Here is a 15,020-nt window from a genome sequence, read left to right as displayed (position 1 = left end):
AGCATTCAGCAGCTAACCAGATTCATCAACCCTTTACATATTTATTAGGATCTTAATCATGATTTGTTTGATGGCAGTCTGCAAATTTTTCTAATCTTTAGACCAGAAGTTGCAAACTCAGGTGCCTGCAAGGCCACACCTATAATGTAAGGGAACAAGCTGTCTATGGAAACCAAGGAGTGTGATGGGAACTCTTAACACACTGGAGCCAGCAGCTATTCACATATATTGGCACAGGGCTGGGGTGTTGGAACATCGATTTTCTGGTTATTTTTGCTTGCTTGTTTGTTTTCAAGAGAAACTGAAAGTTTAAACCACTGTGTAAATTTGCCAATTTTTAAATGTTGGCAAATTGTATATAGAAGATTTAAACATTGTGTGGTCTAAACAAAGTACGTCTGCAGATGGGATCTGACCTGTAGACCACACATTTGTAACTTCAGCTTCGGACAATCATCTCAGCAGATATTATCTTTGGACATCTTAAAGAAATTATACAGAAACCACTTTTAAAGCTTCTAATTTGTTTTCAGTGGCCTTATGACATCATCCAGTGCTGACCAGAACACAGAGTGGTGTTAAGCATGTTATGCATCCTCAGAAAGTTGTTAAGAGGTGGTCCCAGCAACCAGCAGAATTAAACTAACACAGGATTCCCTCTTGTATTAATGTATATAAATTTACATATAAATTATAACAATGTTTTAAACATATAGTTCAGCTCAAAATAAACAAATCCTCAGGGGTAAGAATCAAAGAGAAAATTCAAAGCAAGAATAAACTTCACTTGATGTTATTTAAAAAAAAAAAACTTCACAAAAGATGAGTTTGCGTACTTTCTTTAACGACCTGAAGAACCATATTAACCAATATTTTTCTTTTTTCAGTCTAACTTTGTTTCACAAAACTATTTAAAAAAGATAATATAAAAAGAGTAACCACTATGAGAGAGAGGCAGAAAGTAAAATTTTAAAGAGGACAAAGTAGTACCATAAGAAATAGAAACAGCACAATCTGAAGGCACCTCTAAAATAACTAAATTTAAAATGATGAAAGATATAAAATTAAACATAAAACATAATAAAAGAAGATAACTCTAGCCAATCTGAAAACAAAAACAAAAATAAAATCTGGAAAGTAAACCATAGGCAATAAAATTAATAACTCAGTTGGCACGACTCAAAAGAGAATCAGGGAACAGGACTTGAGAAAATTACCCAGAACACGAGTTAAAAAAGAGGTAAAGTATAAAAGGATGTTAAGAGATATGCAGAATAAATTGAAAAAATCCAACATATATCTAACAGGAGTTTCAGAAAAAACAGAGGAACAAAGGAGAGGCAATATTCTAAGAGAAGTATTGTAGAATTGAAAAATCATGTCAAGTTCAAAGTGAAGTGAGTAAATTGAAAGATTTGCCAGAGTGAAACTGCACAATTATAAAATATAAAGAAAAAAAAAATGAAGTAGAGAGAAAAGACAGAAGAGCTAAAAAAAAAAGAAGAAGAAGAATAACAATTACAGAGCATATTTTTTTTTTTTTACTTTATTAAAATACTGAGTTTATTTCACATGTATATTTTTGTCTCCCCACCATCTCCATGTCTGACCACCACTACTACTATGTCCTATCATAACATTCCATACATACTTAAAACCAAGCAAAGGGTGGAGTTCCATCTTAAAAACTAAACAGGCATTTTCGGACAACACATTCTTGGCAATGGAACCTGGACAACATTTATCAAACACGGTAGGGAAAGTTCTCACTCTGCATTATAAAAAGGACAGCCAAATATCAACTGTTATGGAAATGAAATAAGACGGAAAATTTTAACAAACTGTTTAAACTATTTTCTTAAAGAGACTTCCTCCACTGCCAGAGATCCTGAATAGCCTCCTGGTCAGTCATCCGGAAGCAATTCTTCACATAATTGATGAACTTGGCTTCCACTTTGGGAAGAGAACCACCTTTTTCTATACTTGCTTGCATTTTTGCTTTAATGTCTTCTACAGAACTAGGTCCTTTTGGTGTTTTAGGAGTTTTTTCCTGTTTTTTGAATGATTCTTGACCTTTTGATCTTGGTGTTGATGGTTTTGAGTCTTTTCCATTCTGGTTTGATTTTTGTGCATTTTTGGCTGGAGTATCTCGTACAGATTTCTTCACTGGAGCTTTTTCTTCAGTTTCTTCATCATCAAAGTCATCATCATCATCATCGTCATCATCATCATCATCGTCATCGTCGTCATCATCATCTTCATCAGCAGCGAGTTTTACCTTTTTCTGTGGAACCTTGCTACCAGTTCCAGGGGCAGATCGCTTTCCAGACATACTTAAGAGTTTCACATCCTCCTCCTCCTCATCTTCTGATTCTGCATCTTCCTCCACAGCTACTAAGTGCTGTCCACTAATATGCACAGGCCCTGAGCCACACTTCAACCGTAAGACAACAGGTGGCGTTATCTCAAAGCCCCCAAGGGAAACCGTAGGCTGTACGGACATTTTCAAAGTTGCCAGTGTTACTTTAATTGGACTGCCCTCATAATTCATCGCCTCTGCTTCAACAATGTGCAGTTCATCCTTTGCACCAGCTCCTAAACTGACCGTTCTTAAAGATAACTGGTGCTCATTTTCATCATTATCCACTTTAAAGTGATAATCTTTGTCGGCCTTTAGTTCACAACTGAAAAGATAATTCTGAGGCCTCAGGGGGCTCATGTCCATGTCCATCGAATCTTCCATGGGGTGGTAGCACGCACGCAGGTGGGAGAGAAGGCGGACGGAGAGAAACGACCACTCCGCAGAAGAGCCGCGCAGGACGGAATCACACCAGGGCTACAGAGCATATTTTTAATCAATAAAAACATACAAAATACAATGTCCTAATATCTCCAAAGTTCTGAAGGGAAATATTTGTCAATTTTCAATTCTGTACCCAGATAAACTATCTTTAAAAAGTGAACACAAAATAGATTCTTAAGCCAAAGACTAATAATTTACTGTTAAATTACTTCTACGGAGATAATATACATAACCACATGTCTTTACTAAGAGAATCACTAAAGGAAAAGCTTCAGAAAGAAGAAAACTGAATAGAGGAAACAGTAGGTGCACAAAGCAATGTTAAGCAAAGAAACTCTTAAACATGTAGATGAACCAAAACAAGCACCAATTGCAAAATAATGATTGGTGAATGGTTAATAATGAGGTAGAACTAAGATACTAGACAATTAATACCCTGAACAATGGAAAGGCTGAAAATAATTAAATTATTTTAATTTCTACATGGTATGCAGGATGATGCTAGAGGTATTTATTTATTTCAGACTTTGTTAATTCCATGTACTAAGTTAATTATGTGTACTAAAATTTAAGAATAATGACTAAAATAATGAAAGAAACTAGAATGAATCACTCCACAGTAACAGAACCACAACCAAAAGGACATAGAGAACTCAATAACTGATGCAAACAAAAGCAGGAAAGGAGAAAACGAACAAACAAAAAATAACAAAAGAAAAAAGAAAAAGCTTTTATGTTGAAAGCACAAAATCAGATGAGATATATTGACTGGTTACCTAGAAGTCATTAATAGCCTTTTCCCCCCACCAGTGACTTTCTCTACAAAGGGTGCTGAAAAGCTAAAATATTCAACATCTTGCTCTCTATCACAGCAAGGGGTGCATCAGCTCTAGCAAATGAGATGTAGTGATGTCTCTGGATGTATTTCCCTTTCCAAACAAAAAGATAAAATTTAACAGGGAAAAGCCTTCAGGCTGTTGCCTTTCCTCTTCGCACTGTTTGGAATCTGAACTTCTGAGATTTAGCAGCCAACTTGCAAGCAGCAAGCAAAAAGTCATATACCAGGATGGTGGAGCAGGATGACAGATGGCATCATTGTTGTCTCTGGTGACATCAACGACCCAGTGGACCACCACTGGACCACCTTTCCCTAGATTTCTTATGTGAGACAAATAATGATCTTAATTCTTTAATACACAATAGAAGAACTTTTCTGTTACTTGCAACTGAATACAATCTAACTGAAACAAAGAAGTACAGTATATCATTTATGTAAGATTTTTAAAATATAGAAATGCTTTATATATTGTTTATAGGTAGAGGCAGACAGAGCACATAAAGAACCTACACTGATGTTAGATGCGGTTTCCCGTGTGGAGTAGAGTGTTAGAGGAAGAGAGAGAATAAGAAGGAAATGGGACTACAAGTGTGGCTGTATTTTTATTCTTTTGAAAAGAGTTCTGAAGTAATATCAACCCTCTTCTAAAAAAAAAAAATCTGGGTGGTGATAGGTATGTGGTTTTTCTATACATAACTGAATTATTTAACAGGTTTTCTTTCTCTAGAATGAAAGAAATCTGAGGTGATGTAAACGTGATGGAACATAGTTTGTTGTTTCTTTCGAGGGTGGTGCTCTGGAACTCCCTCATCTGACCCATTTCACCACTCTAGTGAGTTAAAGCAGGGCTGAAGATAAGTCTATTTTGGGGCAGGCTGATTCATATGTATCAGCTGCAACTGTAGCAAATGACCTACGAGAACAGGTATCTGAAAAACTTTCATGTTGCAACAAGGTAAGTACGTAAAAATTCTGGAGAGAGTTTTCCAAAAACTTTACATGACTACATCCAAGGAATGCAAGCAAGAAGACAGGATGATTGGCACTTGGAGTTGGTGAAAACAAAGGTGGGGAAAGATGACAGTCTTGATGAAATCTCGGCTTGTGGGCCACTTTGCTAGAGGGTCAGCCAGCTTAGAATCGGTATTTTTCAATTATGTTTAGGGACTGTTTACGCAATCCAGTATTTGGGAAACAAGCTGGCAATGTTGTAGTTATTAATTTTTAACAACATTTTATCTATACATGATATATACTCTCATCAAGAAAAAATGAAAAAAAAAAAATCAAAGAGTGCCGAAGATATATAGTGAAAAGTGAAAGACTTTTCCTCTCTCTCCAGCCCCCAAGTCCCACTTCCAGAGGTAAGTACTGTTAATATTTCTTACACTTTTAGGGATTTCACGCATAGATTAGTAAATACATACCATATTTTTAGAAGTGTGAAGTAATACAAGGGTACTTCGAAAAGCTCATGGAGAAATAGAATTAAAAGATTATATGAATCTTTCTATGAACTTTTTGAAGACCCCCTCATACCATACATATTATTCAGTAAATTGCTTTTTAAATGAATTCATATATTATATATCTTTCCAAATCAGCTCACATAGACATATCTCAGTCTTTATAACAGTCACAAATGTTATCTGCAGTTATTACATTTATTAAACCAGTTCTATATTGATGGACATTTAGGTTGTTTTTAACTTTTTGCTACTATAGACAAGGTTGCAATGAATATCTTTGTGTATCCCTGCAGATTTGAAAAGCCGCTTTTATCATATTCAAAATTCCCACCTGCACTTGTTTGGATTTTTTTTTCTGACTCTACTCTTCCATAAATCTGCCAGCCTTTTCCTTCACAGGCACCAAAGTCTGGTGCATTTCAGTATCTGGTGAAGGTTGCTCTCTAGTGTTACTCAGAATGTTCAGAATTTTCCTTGCTATTCTTGAATGTTTACTTTTCCAGATGAACTTCCGCATCATTTTTGTCAAGTTTGAAATAGCCAGTCTATTTCTGCCAGCAGCCAGCCGTTATCACACACCCCACCACTAAGGCTTTATTCTCTTGAGAAATTAAACCCAGGAGGTTCTGGACTAGTGACAACAGGCAGAGGCGGAGGAGGAGAGGAATGCAGCCCTGCACAGAGGTGGGTGAAGTGGGAGTCCACAGAATAAGCCCTGAGAACTCCAGACCCTTTTCCATTCTGGGCTCCCAGAATGTTACTACTCAACTTATACTTCCTATTAGAAGAATTATCTGGGGAAACAGACTGGTTCACAGATACTGAGATTTGGAAGCACCCCCAGATAAAGGTCAGATTTCCCAATTGCCTTACAGTGAGGCTCACCAGTTGACAGGCTCAGAACTTGCCCCATTGTGGTGCCTTCTTAGGCTCTCCCCCCACACTTTTGAATATGGATATTCATTCCAGCCTCTCTAGAAAGGTGAGGAAAAACAGAAAAAATCAAAAAGACAGGGAGAGAAAAGGAATTTGCAGAAAACAAACATAATTCAAGACACTAAAAAAAAAAATCTTCGCAAAACTATATTATTCTCAGAGGTAGGAGGAGATATTGTATTCATTAAATACGAATAGAAGGCTAGAAAAAGAAACATTTAGAAAACAAGAGCTTTTAGAAATAAAAAAATACAAGGATTGAAATACAAATTTCAAAATTGGGCATAAGATTGAAGAAATCTCCCATAAAGTATTTATATTGATAGACAGATATTTAGATAGATATAGACAAAGAATTGAACAGTAGGAGAGAAAAGATGATAAAAAGAGATCATATCAGTTGGTCCAGCATCCTTATTAAATGGTTCCATAAAAATAGAAGAGAGAAAAGAAAAGATGAAATCATCAAGGAAATCATATAAGAAAATTTCCCAGATTGCAGGATATGAGTTGCTATATTAAGGAGCCCACCAAATAAGAAACACAATGAATGGGAAATAGTTGTTGTGATATTTCAAAACAAAAGAGATAAAGAATCTAAATGATTCCTTGACAGACAAAAGATAGATCACACATGAAGGGATGGAAATCATCCAGCACTAGATGTCTAAAAGCAGCACTGAAATCTAGACAATGAAACATGTCTTGAAATTTTTGAGGTGACATGATTTCCAGCCTAGATCTCTATACCCAAAGTATTATTCCAATCATGAGGGGAGAATAAAGCCATGTTCACCATGCAATGTATCAGAACAATTCATCATTATGCTCCCTTTGCAGAAGCCTGTTGAAGGATGTGTCCCATGAAAATACAGGGCATTGACGAACTAAAGAGGGTGAATGTGAAACTGTGAGAATCGATAAGTTGAAGGAAATAAGGGCCAAGAGAGAAACAGAGCTGAGGACAGACTCTTAAGGCTCATTCACTGCTGTATAGGGAGTAAGAGATACAGTAAGTCAAAACGCAAGGGGTCTAGGGACAGAGGGAGACCTAGATTAGTGAAGTGTTGGAATAAACAGTGGGAACAGTCCTCAGAGGGAGGAGGTCGAACAGTTTCTGAAGCTTCAGAGAAGAAGCAAGGCCAAGTTCTTAGAGAAGGCTTTGAATAGAAGAAAATGAGGGGTGAAGCAGGTGCAGTTGAGTCAATGGGATGGAAGCCAGTCTACAGGGGCGGGGAGGGATGTGAAGAGTTGTACAACTCGTTTCTTCCTTTTGCTGATGAACGGGAGAAGAAAAATATATTAATAGTTGAAGCAGATAGTAGGGACTAGTAAGAGTACTATTTAAGAAGGGGAAAATATGGGCATTCCTGAAAGAAGAAATGAAAGAGATGATACAAAAGAAGAGATTCAAGATAATAGAGGAAAAGAGTTTAGAAACAGTCTCAAAATGAAGACAGTCTTAAAAACGAACATGAGAAATGGGAATCCAAATAAAGGCATTCACTCTAACAAGAAGGAGGGATGATTTCTCTCAAACTGGAGAAAAGGTTAAGAAGATAAAGGTAGGAACAATGACATGTTTTATTGTCTGGTTGATTCTATAAGTGTTTATTTGTAAGAAATGACAGGTATTCCTTTAAATAAACCTAAGTCAATGGCTGGAGGAGGAACCCAGAAAGAGGGTAAAGGAATTGGAGGCTTAAGGAGCGAGAAACAGATCTGAACTATGTAAAACGGGCAGAACATCTGAGTGTCAGAGAAAATCACTCTCTGAGCCCTTGTGAGAGCCAGGCACTTGCAGCAAAGATCTTAAACAGAACCCAATAAAGAGACTTGATAGTAAAAAACAATTAGTTTACAAGATATTGTTGAATGAGATAACTTAGAAGAATGGATCGCTGAAAAAAATGATAAACAACGCTTGTTTTTCATGAATAGGTCATTTGGGTATTCATTTAGTTTGTTTTATAATGCTTTATTTTTATTTTTGTCAATTTCCAGAATAATTTTTTTACTTCTCCTTTCTTATGTTTTCAATTTCTGCTTTTACTAATTATTACTGTATCTGTTTGTAATAGCAAAAATTTGCCAAGCACATACAATATAATAAAACTATATCCAAAAATAGATGACTGGTTAAATATGCTCAAACACTAAGTACGGTATAACACAATTTCTGAATAAGGTATATATGTGTATATTATGTATATAAAAAGAGATCTAGAAATATAAATATTATACATGGATGTGTGGTTATTTTTGAGTAGGTTGAACCATGTTGAGGTTTTAATGTACTTCTTTTTGCTTGTCTACAATTTGTGATTCCCATCTAAAGCACATAAATTATTTTTATTTTAGGTGGAAAGGAAAAAAGGAAAAATACCAAAATATTTTAGACTTGGGTTTTTGTATTTTTTTTTTCTTTAATTTGTAATGTTTGAGTTAATTCTTGGTCAAGTGTGTCTACTTAGCTGTTAGGCCTGTTCTCTGTTCTCAAACACTACCTCCTGCTCTGTATACAAAAAGTTATAAAATTATTATATAGTGATGGGAAAGATCTTTTTAACAAATTTTTTCCCTTAATCTGTTGTAAGCTTTCCCAAACATTTATGGCAGGCACAATCACCAACCATTGAGTATTTAGGATTTTTTTTTTCAAATAAATAAACTTTTTTGAACATTTAGTCCCCCCATTATTCTGGGGTGGAAGGTTAGCAAGAAACAAAAAAGACAGAGATGCTCAAAGAAAAAAACTAGGCATTCTGTAACTGACACTTCAAAAATCACTAATACATGGAAAAAAACCCAGAATAGAATAGTCATTTATGGACAAAATTATTGGAAGTTCAATCTGTTTGCAGTGAATTGCTTTCCAAAGTTGTTTTAAATTGGATACTGTTCTGAAAAATGACTAGGAAGTGTTCTATGGCTTGAGAGCCTGAAAATAGAGGGGGCTGCTGCAGAGTGGATCTTTGATGGAAGGTCAAGCGGTCAAGGATAATGATGTTATATAGGTCAACACAAAACAACTGCAGATTAAAGCAGGGAGTACTTTAAAGTTAAAGCTTTGGGTCAATAATTAATGTAAGAAGCATCTAAAAGACAGATAGTGAGTGCTGGACATAGCCCAGACAGCACCCCAGCTTGCCCTACATGGGGTGAGTCACTGGAGAGTTGCATTGGCCTTGTCCTCATGCACAGTAGTGACTGTCACTGGCAGTGTCAGGCCTGAAGAGGAAAAGATACCACTATTGTAGCCTAGCAGTTAAACTTTGCATTTTCAGCCTGTTTCTAAGTCTCAAACCCTACACTCACATAAATTTGCATGAGTGCAGCCTACTTACATGGAATATTGTCCGTGACACAGAACCCAGTTCCATGCAATCCAATCATCTCAGACAGTCCCTCACTCATGGGATAACCTTAGGTGAATTAGAAAGAGCTGGCCTGGCTGGAAGTCACACTCATCTTCAGGGTGGTACCCTTGTGCTCTAACACATTTGCAAGAAGCATTTGGGAATTAAGATGCCAGAAGGCCAGCATGAATGCCTGATTGAAAGCAGAGGTAAATAATTACTTCTCTGAGGTCATTTCAAGTTTTGCCAACAGAACTGTGTCTATTTATCAAACCTCCATTTCACAGTGTCCCTTTATTTATAGCAAGATAGACCAAAATACCTGTAACTAGTCTGCGCTTATTTGAAATGACAGGTAGGGGAATTCCCAGTTGATTTTCACCAAGTTACATTTTCATACATCCCAGAGGGCAAATTCTGTGACACCTCTCATGGAAATGTCCCAGCCTGCCACATAGAGGAGACTACTGTGATTTCAATTTGAATACTAAACATAAACAAAAGGAATTACCTCAATAGCAACTTACTTAAGGAACTGCCTTAGAACCTGAAGCACTTTAAGAAAGCTAAATTGGACCAATGTGGATTTTTTTTTTTCCCTAATGTAGAAATAAAGAAAAAAATAACACAGTGGGGGCTGAAATATGTGACAAAGAGTTTGGAAACAGCTGTGCTGATGGCAATAGTCTCCCAGTAAACTACAACTTGTATTCTCTTCTCAGTTTGTTTCTTTGACTCCAGAAAGTACTGAAAAGATACAAAACATGTTCTTGTCACAAACTGCTTTTAACATGATCCATTACCTTTTCTTCTGGATGCCATGCTATGGTTAGAATTACATGATTAATGTCTAACTCAAGGAGGTCTGATGTATGCTCTTTTTTTTTTTTTCCTTTCTTTTCAAGAAAACTTAGAATTGAAAAATGTGGAAAAGGAATTCTGAATATAAATAGCGAGTGGTTAATTTTTTGGCAGTTATAGATGTTAACTTACTGGAAAGAAAATTAAGTACAGAATCATGAAGAACTTTGAAACAGTTCGTAATTTTAATATGTTTGAGGCCCTGGCAGAGTCTTCAGAATATGTCGAAACTTCTCCAATTTTGCAATGTACTGTCATGACCACCAAATCTTCCATTAATATTTATTAAGTGCTTACTAAGTAGTAGTAAGTCTGGTATGTCTGGTAATTTTACATATATATATTTTTTCACATTTAAAAAAAAATCCTCTGGAATTTGTTTTCATGTAAGGTATGATGTTAAGAGTTATAACTTTCTTTTCCTTTTGTCTTTTTATAATAGGCGGCTAAATGGCCCTCCCTCAGCTCCTTGTTTTCTCACTGCACTGTAATGCTACTTTTACGCATGTGACCATGTGCGTGCAGATACACAGGTACACATCTGTTTGTTTCTGGGAGTCCTGTTTTGTTCATTTGACCTGTTTCTATCCTGATACCACATTGCAATGATTATTATCATTTTATTATTCCACTCTTTTCTTTTTCAGAATTGCTTTACACATTATTGTAACTCATTTATTCTTCCCCATAAAATTTAAATATTTTATGCAATTCTAGAAAAAAAAGGCTATATTATTTTTATGGGAATTGCATTACATTTAAAAATTAATTTGTGGAGAATCTGCATTTTTAATATTGAGCTTTCTTATACAAGAACATAGTGTCTCTCTCCACTATGCGAATTTTACACTTTCCTTCCTGTAGGTTCTGCACATCATCTCTGCTTGTGTTTTCAGTTGCTGCTTCTCCATAGCAGCAACTAGTCACTGAATAAGCCTGGGTCCCTCCTTTGTTTCCTCTGGCAGTCTTCACCAAAGCAGGTGATGAAGATACCATTTCTGAGGGTTGACTAGTATTTTCCTAGGCTCAACTTCATGCTCCTGTTTCTGGTTAGCTCTCCCCCTTGACTCATTTGTGGTATGACTGTATCAATGTGTGGTTCCCTTCTCCCTCCCACGCTTGCTACGTATCATTAGGCAAGCTGTATATTTAGTCCTTTGATCAGTCTCTGTATTTGATCAGGCTCTCAGTCATTTCTGCCTCTCTTTTCTAATGAGCCACAAAGCATATTCAGGGTTATCTCTGGCTTGGGAGAAAATAGACTGTACAGAGCTGTCTTCAGATTCAGGGCACTTTAATTCATAGTCCTCCAACAGACAATAGAGTACATCTTACTGATTGCCTAATAAAAAGAGGAGAAATTGCTCTCTGAATGTGCTGTAATTGGATCATGTCTTTGCTCACATGGTATTCAATAGGGATCTGGGATGATTTAAGGTTTTCTGTCTCTTCATTAGTGTGAGAAAGACATAAACCACAGTTAGAACATCAAAAACTTTTCACTCCCATCATGGGCAGTAGAATTATCAATTCAGATTCCACATTTATGGGAAACTTTTACGTGTCAGGTGGTGCTGTGAATTGATTTAATTGTGTCCCCCCAGGTTCATGTATTGGAAGCTTAATCCCCACTGTAACTGCTGAGAGTGGGAAATCCTATTATGGTAATTGAAAGGTGGGGCCTTGAAGAGGTGATTAGATTGTAGGACCATGCCTTAATAAATGGATTAATAATGGTGGTCAGGGGCGTGCTTTTGAGGGCTTTAAAAGGAGAATGAATGAGGAGGTTGTCTTTCTCTGCTCTGCCATTTTCTGCCATGTGAGACCGCTGAGTCACTGTTGCCACCACCAAGACCCTCACCAGATGTGTTCCCTGGACTTTGGACTTCTCATTCTCTGAAACTGTAAGCAACAAATTTCACTTTCAGGTATTTTCTTATAAGCAACAGAAACAGACTAATATGGAAAGTTGGTACCAGAGAAGTGGGTTGTTGCTTATTACAAATACTTGAAAATGTGGAAACAGCATTGGAACTGGGCGTTGAGGAGGAGCTGGAGGAATCTGAAGGAACAGAGCTGAAAAAGCCTAGATGCTGGGGAAACTTTAGAAGACAAGAAAACCAGGGAACGTTTGGAATGTTGGAGAGACTGGTTAAATGGTGGTGAGAAGAATGCTGATAGAAATGTGGACAGTAAAGGCCGTTCTCAGGAGATCTCAGATGTAAATGAGAAGGGTTTTATTGGAAACTGGGGCAAAGATCACCCTTGCTACGAACTGGCAAGGAACGTGGCTGCATTCTGTTCATGCCCAAAATTTTACGAAATGTTCAACTTAAAGAAGCTGACCGAGAGTATTTGGCAGCAAAGCATTCAGGAAGCTGTTGTAACAGCCTATGCTGAGTTATGGCAGAAAAGGCATGATGTAAAGCCAGAATTTAAAAGTAAAGAAGAGCATAAAGTTTTGGAAAATTTGCAGCCTGGCCATGTGGTAGAGAAGCAGAGAGCATTTTCAGAGGAAAAGTGCAATGGTGCTAAGAAGATTAGTACAAAAGAAAGAGAAGGGGAAAATGCCCTGAAGGCATTGCAGAAGCCACTGGGACCAACCCTTTCATTTCAGGCCCAAAGGCCTAGAGAGATAAAATGGTCTTGGGGAACAGGCCTGAGGTACCTTCCATGGGCTCTCTGCCCAGGACAACCTTGGGATGCTTCTTCCCACACCAGCACCCCTGCTGCTCCAGTCTTGGCTAAATTGGCTCCAGGCACGGCTGGACCCCAGCTTTGAAAGACACAAGCTGGAAGCCTTGGCAGTATCTGTGTGGTGATAGGTCTGCAGACTTGCAGAATGCTAGAGCTCTGAAGGCTTGGGAGCCTCCACCCCAATTTCAAAGGATATATGGAAAAGCCGGGGGCCCAGGAAGAGATCTGTCACAGGGGTGGAGTCACCACATAGAGACTTTGCTAGAGCAGTGCTGAGAAGAAACATGGGGTCAGAGTTGCAGCAGAGAAACCCCACCAGTGCCATGCCTAGTGGAGCCATGAGAGAGGGACCATCATGGAGACCCCAGAATTGTGGAGCTACCACCGTGCAATGCCAGCCTGTGAGAGCTGAAGTGTGGCCCCAGACCAGAAAAGCCATAGGACAGGAGCTGCCTGAGGACTTGGGGACCCAAAGCATGCAGAGGATGTGGAACATGAAGTCAAGGGACATTATTCACCAGCTGTAAGATTTGATGTCTGCCATGCTGGGTTTCAGACTTGCTTGGGACCTGTTATACCTTTCTTTTAGCCTAGTTCTCCCTTTTTGAACAGTAATATGTACCCTATGCTTGTCCCACCATTGTATCTTGGAAGTAGATAACTTGTTTTGATTTCATAGATGGGCCTTTGAACTTTGGATGTTTGAATTGAAACAAGCTAAGACTTTGGGGATGAAATGAATGTTTGTATGTGAGAAGGGCATGAACTTTGGGGGGTCAGGGGTGGAATGCTGTGGACTGGCTGAATTGTGTCCCCCAAGGTTCATGTATTGGAAGTTTAACCCTCACTGTGACTGCTGAGAGTGGGAAATCCTATACAGTAATTGAAAGGTGGAGCCTTGAAGAGGTGATTGGATTGTAGGACCATGCCAGAGTGAATGGATTAATAATGGTGGTCATGGGTGTGGTTTGGAGGCCTTTAAAAGGAGAGTGAATGAGGAGATTAGTCTCTCTCTGCTCTGCTGTTGTCTGACATGTATGACCTCTGGGTCACTGTCACCACCACCAAGACCCTTACCAGATGTGTTTCCTGGTCTTTGGACTTCCCAGCCTCCAAAAGTGTAATTTTCTTACAAATTACCCAGTTCTGTGGATTTTGTTATAAGCAACAGAAAAGAATTAATACAGGTGGGGTACTTGGTGTTCTCTAAGATACTATCTGACTCAGCTTTTCAAAAGAGCCATGAAGTTTGAAGTTAAAAAAAAAGATTATGAAAGCTTAAGACCATGTATCAAAATATCAAAATGATCACAGGAGATAACTGTTGTGTTCGGGGCCCTCAGATGGTCCCTCAGACTGCTCCGGGTCCCCAGTAAGGGCAGACAGGCTCCCTGTGGGGCTGTGGGGAGGGGTGGTGGGTTGGGGGCAATGGCCCTAGCTTGAAGATGAGCCGGCCTCGGGCGGGTGTGTCTCCAGCCCCTGCTGTCCTGGCATGGTGCTGCACCACGACGCCACACACCACGACGGCTGAGGCGAACTTGTCTGCAGAAAGCGTGTCTGTCGCTGTCAGCCCCGGGGAGGTAGGAAAGACATCCCCATAAACTGTACAAGGCTGCTCACGAAGACGCGAAGTCACCAAAGCTCGTGTTGCGGTGTCCCAGTCCCCTGTGCACCCCGAGGAGGTGGTGAGGCTTCTCCAGGGTGTGCTGCCCTCAGCGGCTCACCCCAGAGTGGTGTCACCATGCCTGGAAGAACTGGAGGCCCAGGGATGGCGACCCCGAGTGCGCTGGAGTGTTGCCTGCATGGCTGGGGACGCAGAGGCCGCTTCATGACCAGCTCAGAGGCTGGTGACTGACCTGGCCTCAATACGGGTGTGAGAACGAGGGAAGAATCCCCTCAACTCTGAGAATGGCCTCCAGGGACCCTGCCTGTTGGTCATCTGACCTGTGGCTGTGTCTGGCCCAGGCCACAGGCCAGCTTCGGCTGTCCGTCTTGTGCCAGCCCTGCCAGAATAAATGGCTTGAATATCACATAGTATCTAAGACGCAAGTGGAACT

At 38.9% G+C, this 15,020-nt stretch overlaps 2 protein-coding genes across 2 annotated transcripts in view; both read right to left on the bottom strand.

Annotated features, from left to right (window-relative positions):
* SLC9A9 (solute carrier family 9 member A9) overlaps nucleotides 1-15,020 on the bottom strand; it is a 530,630-nt gene that overhangs the window by 316,673 nt on the left and 198,937 nt on the right. The window lies entirely within an intron of this gene.
* On the bottom strand, nucleotides 1,540-2,826 carry LOC134390698 (nucleophosmin). The gene has a single exon (XM_063114367.1). It carries the CDS (start codon nucleotides 2,741-2,743, stop codon nucleotides 1,859-1,861), a length of 885 nt encoding a protein of 294 aa, XP_062970437.1. The 5' UTR covers nucleotides 2,744-2,826; the 3' UTR covers nucleotides 1,540-1,858.

The sequence above is a fragment of the Cynocephalus volans genome, chromosome 11 (assembly GCF_027409185.1).
Source record: "Cynocephalus volans isolate mCynVol1 chromosome 11, mCynVol1.pri, whole genome shotgun sequence".
In the NCBI taxonomy this organism is placed as follows: Eukaryota; Metazoa; Chordata; class Mammalia; order Dermoptera; family Cynocephalidae; genus Cynocephalus; species Cynocephalus volans.
The sequence above is the reverse complement of the archived record's forward strand: the minus strand, read 5'-3'. Positions and strand labels throughout refer to the sequence as shown.

Coding starts and splice junctions, on each gene's coding strand:
- LOC134390698 (XM_063114367.1), bottom strand. CDS start 2,743: ATGGAAGATTCGATGGACATGGACATGAGCCCCCTGAGGCCTCAGAAT.